The sequence below is a fragment of the Vigna umbellata genome, chromosome 5 (assembly GCF_029865625.1).
Source record: "Vigna umbellata cultivar VRB3 chromosome 5, Vumbellata_1.0, whole genome shotgun sequence".
NCBI lineage: Eukaryota > Viridiplantae > Streptophyta > Magnoliopsida > Fabales > Fabaceae > Vigna > Vigna umbellata.
This window is the reverse complement of record NC_142169.1, coordinates 30,001,098-30,008,431: the sequence shown is the minus strand read 5'-3', so window position 1 is coordinate 30,008,431 and position 7,334 is coordinate 30,001,098. Positions and strand designations below refer to the sequence as shown.

General features: G+C 38.4%; 1 protein-coding gene across 3 annotated transcripts; it reads right to left on the bottom strand.

Annotated features, from left to right (window-relative positions):
- Positions 1-292: 292 nt before the first annotated feature.
- On the bottom strand, positions 293-4,693 carry LOC124838444 (BEL1-like homeodomain protein 1). 3 transcript variants are annotated; one of them, XM_088116112.1, is made up of 8 exons: positions 4,495-4,693; positions 4,120-4,274; positions 3,890-3,939; positions 3,590-3,682; positions 2,655-3,473; positions 1,746-2,119; positions 1,488-1,548; positions 293-1,408 (listed from the first exon to the last, which is right to left on the bottom strand). In XM_088116112.1, the coding sequence occupies exons 5-8, from the start codon at positions 3,441-3,443 to the stop codon at positions 593-595; spliced, it is 2,040 nt and encodes a 679-aa protein (XP_087972238.1). In that variant the 5' UTR covers positions 3,444-3,473; positions 3,590-3,682; positions 3,890-3,939; positions 4,120-4,274; positions 4,495-4,693; the 3' UTR covers positions 293-592. The 3 variants fall into 3 exon arrangements, with proteins under 3 accessions (XP_087972238.1, XP_087972239.1, XP_087972237.1); XM_088116113.1 differs by having other exon boundaries at positions 3,573-3,682; positions 4,155-4,274; XM_088116111.1 differs by having other exon boundaries at positions 4,155-4,274.
- Between the last annotated feature and the right edge of the window lie 2,641 nt (positions 4,694-7,334).

Sequence of the window (7,334 nt, the reverse complement as noted above, 5' to 3'; positions counted from 1 at the left end):
TAACAGGGTAGAGGATGAAAAGAAATACATTTAATGTATCAGCTTGAAGTATAAAGACTTTTGGCTATGACAGGTCTGGAAGGTGCTTCTGAGATCATGTTCAGATGGAACTAATTTTGCTTTCATTTCTTGAAAAGAAATTCTGTGTTAACATCTTCACATTTTGTTTTCATTTATGAAAGACATAATCCTTCTAGATTTTACTTTCAATTCTGTAGACATTGTAGTTAAAAAGAATATATTATATTGTATTTGGTTGTGGTTTGTTGAGAATGTAAAAAGGCACAAGATATATTTTCAATCGAAGATATATTGGTATCTTTTACCAAAATAAAGTTTATGACAACAATCCATCTATCCCACCTTCAGAGCTTACAAAAATAATATACAACCTCAACCATATACTTTGAAATCCTAAGCTATCTAAGAACTCAAATGGTTCTATGCAGGGTATAAACTTATACTAAAGTAAAATTCCTTCTTTCTTTACACTACAATTGTTCAGCACTCCCCGCATAAGCAGGGAACTAAGAAGAAATTGTGAGGAACTCAGAAACTGTGGTATCACATTGCTCACCTTTTGATGTCTTATTCAGGTCACAAAGTCTGGCAACAATTGTGCAGCAAACCTCTTTGGGTTTTGCATGCTGATACTCTCATAAGCAGCTGAAGAGTGAGGAGAGGAATTGTTTATGCTACCAAACTCATTTGGTTCACCAATGTCCAAGCTTCTACCCAGTTGAATGTTTTGGTTTGGGAGGAATGTTTGATGGGTTCCGGGTAATGAATCAAGACCAAGAGTGAGGGAAACACCATTACCTGAAAACCTTGGAGCAAACTGCTCTGCATCAAACCTTCCAATATCCCCAATTGGGTACTGTCCAAAACCACCGATGAAGTTTGTTTGGTTTCCCATGAAAGAGGATTCGTTTCTGCCTTGCCTTTCGTCACCAAATTTCATTGAGAGTTGCTCATTGTTTGCCTCATTGGGCTTCACATCAATGTTCATTGAAGGGACACTATTTGGGGAATGCATCATCTCATGATTCCTTGCTTTCTTTGGACTTCCTTGTGTGATCCCTTCCAGCTCTGAAGACCCCATGAAGCTGAATCCTGATTGGTTTCTCACACTCCCACCAAGTGGTGACGTTGATGGTCTAGAAACTGAAACCATAGCAGTGTTCTGGCTCTTTGAAACTTCTTGTTTGGAACTGAAACTTTTAGCCTCGGTTTCATTCGAAGGACCTTTCTCTGCTGGAGCTGCCATTTTCGTTGAAGAATCTTCATTGCTCTTGCTTGATTTATCCTCAGATCCCTTCTGTTCATGATCCTTCATTTCTTCCAAGTACATTTCCTCCACCATTGGCTTCCAAAGCCGAACCCGAGCATTTATAAACCAATTTGAGACCTGTCATCCACCCAGCACTGTTAAGGCGAAGAACCATTCATCAAATGGAAGAGATAAATACCATTATTATGTTACTTACCTGGCTCCTTGTTAGCCCTGTTTGCTTTGCCAACATGTGTTTGTCCGAGTCCTTGGGATAACTGGAACCAAACTCAGTTATTTCAGCACAACTTGCAAATCTTTGAAGTAATTAACAGTCACCCTTTTAAAATACTGTAAACCTTTTCATTGTAAGAGAATCAAGAAGTTAAAAAGAATTGAGCTTATCATAACCCACGCGGTTCAATTTTTGAAGAAGTTAGAAGAGAGAGTTTTTGTAAAAGAGTTAAGTGCTTACGGGTGGAGGAAGTGTTCGAAGAGCCAGGCACGAAGAACAGAAACAGATCTTTCAGGCAATCCCCTCTGGGGTCTCCAAGCATTGTGCTGGATCATTCCCAATTGTTGGAGAGCTCGTTGTTGCCTCAGATGATGGTCCACATATTTGAGCCTCGAACCTTCTATTTTCCCTCCAAAGCAATCTTCTTCTCCTAAACTCTTGTTAGCAGCTCGAACCTGCCCTGCAATAGCATCTTTCAAACAACGAAACTGCTTAGAGATTGTTTGCAATGCAAGAGCCGTGTATGTTCTCGCAGACCCAATCCCCGCAGCTTGCTCAAATGATGACACCACAATCTCCATCTGCTGGTGGTACTGCCTGTACCTTTGCTCCACCTTCGACCAAAAACATCACGTCAATAAACTATTCATTAATTCAACTCTCACAAATATTTTAGTACTTGCAATTGAAACCAACCACAATCATGCAATCCACCACTATCAGCCCTTCATAATCTTTCTGAATTTCCATGCATTAATCATTAGATTAGATAAGTGAGACATTATCATATATACTACATAAAACGCCTTTTCCATTCAAGAATTCTATTTGAAACATTTGAAGTAATTAAAATAAACACTTCTTTTAACATAATTTCGATCTATAGTTTGTCTTAATCAAAATTATTCTTTTCTCTCAGGCTCAACCCAATTCACTTTTCGTTAGATAAGATGAAGCTATGATTTGAAGTCGAACACTAGTACTCATACCAACATGAAAAGTTAAAAACACCAATAGTGTGTTTAAAACTCGTTGAAAAATGGGAAATCCAATTAAAAATGTGAAAGTTATAACGATTGAGTTGTTCATAACGGAAAAACCCATGAGAAGTTTAACCAAAGATGTTGAATTAAAGTGAACTACACATACCTCATCAAGCATGGCAATCAGTTTGGCTTTCTTCATCTGAATTTCTTGTCTTTCTGCAGTTGATAGCTCAGAGTTACGTTTTCCGTTCCCTTCCCCACCAACTGAACCATCTCCACTACCTGCCGCGGATGATTCTCCAATCACCTTCGTCTGTCCCCCACTCTTTTTACCCAACTCGGTGCCAATCCCATTGTTAACATTCACGACCTCTTCCAGAAGCTCATGCGCTGCCTTCAAGTACTTTGAGCTCAGGAAAACGCTCTGAATGCCCGATGCTCCATTATTGGTAACCCCAGACGCCGACGACGGCGAACCCCCTGACACGCGCAAGTCGTCGCCGGACATGCCCGGGGCCTGACCCTCTCGGAACGACCCCAGCCCCAGAGACAAGCCCTGCTGCGCGCGTGGGGTATCACGCGCCGCCGAAGCCGGGTCTAATGCGTTCCAGTGATTGTACTGCATGCGCGGGAGGAAGCCATGCAGTGCCGAGACATCGTGGTGCCCGTGCATGGAGTGGTGGTTGAGGTCCTGGGAAGCGGGGAGGGGGATTCCAACGAATTGTTGGGTGTGAGAGGGCGGCGCGTGAGGGTTGAAGGAGCCGTTGCTGTTGGCGCCGGCAACTGCGGCGGGGTTGAGAAACACGAGATTTCCCGCAGCGTGTGAGGGAGGGGGCTGTGACGGTGCGTCGGAGTAGTGGATGTAGCCTGGGTTCATGAGGACAAGAGTTTGGAGTCCGTCGGCGGCACCTGATTGGATTTCGGAGTTACCATGATGAAAGTATGTCGCCATCGGTTTTTGGTATAACAGGTTGTTACTTCACTGAAAAGAGAGCACTACCACCACGTTAGTTACTCTATGCTTTCAAAGTTCACATCCAATCCAACACATAGCCTAAACATGCACCTCACTTACACATACTTGAATTTGTGCCGTACCTGCGATTAATCTTGTAACGATTTGTGGATCAACCCATCAACACAACTCCCAATAATTGCAGCTCTTTTGGTACTTTCTCTCTCAAAGGTATCCTGACCAAACACACAAACACAAGTGGGAAAACCGATGAAAACTGAACCTGAATAACAATATTTGAGATCTCTCTTGTTCATTCCGAATTAAGTCGCTTTGTGCATGGTTTTGTGATGGTGTCTGATGAAGTTTTAAAGAAAAACTTAAAAGATAATTCATTGTGTGTGTATTAGTTAATGGAATGAATGATATGGTATGTAGTGTACCTGGTGATAGGAGAATTGGGGTGCGCACGTGGTTCATGATCGTTTCTGAACTGCAAGGGAAAGAAGAAATTGATTTGCAGTGAGCTGAGAAGTACGAGAAGGAGAGAGAGAGAGAGAGAGGGAGAGAGAGAGAGAGAGAGAGGGAGAGAGAGAGAGAGAAGGAGAAGGACGCACACGAACAGTTAGTCTCACCCATGAAAGCAAAACAGTTATGGGTAACGAAAACGTACATGAAAGCAGAAAGAAATTGATGGATCAAACGGACCTGTCAACGTGCATATGTGATCTATGTATCTATCTATCTATGTTGGGATTTCATCAGTCGCTTCACTTGCAAAGAGGAAAGCTCTCTGTCAGACTCAAATCCGCTGCAATTCCACCCCAACTGAAAAGGGTAAAAAAAGAGTTGAAGAGAGAGATGGTTAAAAAAGACTCGGGAAAAAGATGCCCATCTTTGTTCACTTCATTATCCACACATTTATGATCTTTTTTCTATAAAAAATTGATTTTTTATTATATCAAATTCTGGGTTGGGGGGAAATTGTGAGAACAATGAAGTGAGCATACATGCCTCGGTGCCTTTTTTTCTTTTGAAAAAGAAGTACCTGTGAAATGAATAGATCAAAACAGGGGAACTTCTTTTGATTTGACCCTCTCTTTTCAAATCATTTGATGCACAAGCCAAGCACCCTTTGATGAGCAACAAAGAACTTTTGAAGAGAGAGAGAAAGAGAGAGTAGCTTTGTGCTGAGAAATCTATAAAAAATATATAATGAAAATGCAATCAAGGTGTGTCAGAAGATACAAACAGCTGAAAAACGAGGAAACGTCTCCTTCCGCAAAGCTCAATTAATTGTTTGTTTAATAAGAAAAAGAAAAAGAAAAAAAAAAGGAGGATGATGATGGACAAGAAGCGGGTGGAGGGATCTCATTGCTCATTTCTCCATTAAATATCTTCTTGTCGTTTTCGCAATTTCCATTTTTTTTTTCTCATCAACTTATTTGGGAATTTTTTGTGGTTGGATGCCTGAGTTTGAAGATAAAGCAATTAAATGGCTAAGGAACGCAGAACCAACTACCATAACACCAACTTTAATGCTTTAAAAGCTGAAAATATATGTCAAAATTGTTTTCCAATTTATTTACAGTTGTATTTCCCTTGTAATGATTGTCCCTCAGATTTATTTATCAATTTCTCAATGCATTATCATCTCTTGAACTTTACCAATTACCCTACAGTGTGTAAATTTTAGCAGATAAAAAGTGTAACCGGAAAAAGAGAAAAGTTAAAGAGAGAGTTACAAAAGCAAGGGGTCCCAATCAAGTGCATGTATGATGTGTCTATGAATCATGAGCCCCTAAATAAAGTGGTCCCTTCTTGGCTCTCATGCATCAGACCTATACTAGCAGACATCAGCATATCACAATGATCAACATAACAAAATAAAAGAATTTCATTTCATATAGTATTTTATTATTTTAAATTTCTATCTCTGAGAAATTAATCTATTCCTTCTCTCGTTTTCTTATCCCAAAAAATGAAACCCTGTAAGTAATTATCAGAATTTGTCTGTGAACAGATACTGAAGGCAAGCAAAGGATCACTTGACTGTGATGCGTGAAAAGAAGCAGAGAGTAGAAAGAAATGGACAAAGAAGGAAATGCACGGCCCAATAAATAATTAGTAATAACCCTTTCCAGCTTGTTTGAGGTAACCCATGATTCGCATGGAAAGACACAGAATAACCATATTTATTAAAATTCTGAAGTGCAACGGCTATTTTCTACATCTCAGGCTTTTAGAAGTTTTCAATCACCATCAGTAACTATTATTGTGTAAGAATGAGCAGTGACAAATTTAAGGCCTGTGATGTTAATAGGACTACAAATTTCGAAGTTGGGGACATTCATTCATTTAGCCAGCTCGGGTATCATATCATATCCATTCATAAAGCAAAGCAAACATATATATATAATGGTAGGCGCGCTATTAATATAGTATATGTGTATATAAAAGTTTCTATGAATGGCCTTTTAATAATGAACATGTCATTCTCGTAGAGATCAATGTCAATAGTATTTATTTCATAGGTGTCTTGGATTCTTTCGTGAAAACTCATGCCAACTTTTTGTTCTTGCCCCAGTTGCATTAACAACCAAGTTTTCAGTTTTCACAGCTAGTAAAAGCACATTGGATCTCCCGCGGACACTTGTGAAAACCAGAGTAAAAGGTTGCCTTCTTCAGTTACTCCATACATAGATACTGAATATTCATATGTCAGATCTTTCAATACTTCACCCTGTACTTAAAAAGGTACATCCATCCACGCTCATCTACATGCCACTCTGCTTTTTTTTTTCTGTCTTTTCTATTCTTTTTATGTCTTAAACGCCTAAATTCTTTCAATCTTTTATTTACTATTCATACTTCCATTTTGCTAAAGATCATATAATTTTATATATATATTCTAATAATCCCTTTTGATGAAAAAACCTCACATTTATCCATGCATTCAGCAAGATTGTCTTTCTATTAAAAAATAATGTGCTTTTTTTAATCTATTTTAAAATTTAAATATATGGGTATCATTCAAAATTTAAAATTTAGATGATAAAACTAATTTAAAATTTAAGAAAAATGAAAAAAAAAGGTTGAGCTAATACACTTATAATACCTATACGGGTGATTATTTAAATGATATAATTAATTAAAGGAAAAGAAAAGAAAAACTTAGAGGGTTCAAATTCCTACTTGGGATTTAACTAAAACTTATATTATATAATTGGATGCATGTTCCTATGCAAATGATTTGTAAAAGTAAAAGCATTATGGAAGGCTAGAGTTACCTAAGAAGGTGGAGGTTTTATTAGCATGATGATGGTGACACGGAATTCAATTAGTTTGGATAAGATGTTTCCGTAGAGAAAGAATGGGATGCATGATGACATAATATTGCAATTAAAGAAGTAAGGATTAAGTTAATGGTCAGAAAATGTGGGAAATTAAGTTATGATGATCAGGTGAGTAATTTTTTAATCCAAGTGTATTTATCAGAAGAACAGGCAGCGGGAGCCAATAAGCTGGAAAACATGTACAAGCCCGTACATGGTGTCCCCTAAAAGAATTTTGGATTGTGTTGATTTTGAGTTAAGCAAATAGATAACTGGCACACATCACATCACAGAAACCCCATTCTCTCTGATGATCCCGAACTCCCCTGTCCATGTTTATGGGTGTGACTATATATATATATATAATATAATATAAAAGGGGATTTTGTAAGTGGCCGTGTATGGTCCCTGTGTGTGTTTGCTCTATCAATTTCAATATTGTTATCATGGGTCTCTTTGCTTGCTCCTGGTTCTCTTGCCCTTTTCTCATTCCGAATTTTTTTCTCAAGAAAATGACTTGAAAAGAAGGAAACACCGAGAAAAGGTCACAGAT

What these genes read in the sequence shown, in the direction of transcription:
- LOC124838444 (XM_088116112.1), bottom strand. Translation starts at nt 3,443, where the DNA reads ATGGCGACATACTTTCATCATGGTAACTCCGAAATCCAATCAGGTGCC. An exon ending in TGATTGCCATGCTTGATGAG is followed by an intron (nt 2,120 to 2,654) that starts GTATGTGTAGTT and finishes TTTTGGTCGAAG; the next exon opens with GTGGAGCAAAGGTACAGGCA. An exon ending in TTCGAACACTTCCTCCACCC is followed by an intron (nt 1,549 to 1,745) that starts GTAAGCACTTAA and finishes GTTTGGTTCCAG; the next exon opens with TTATCCCAAGGACTCGGACA.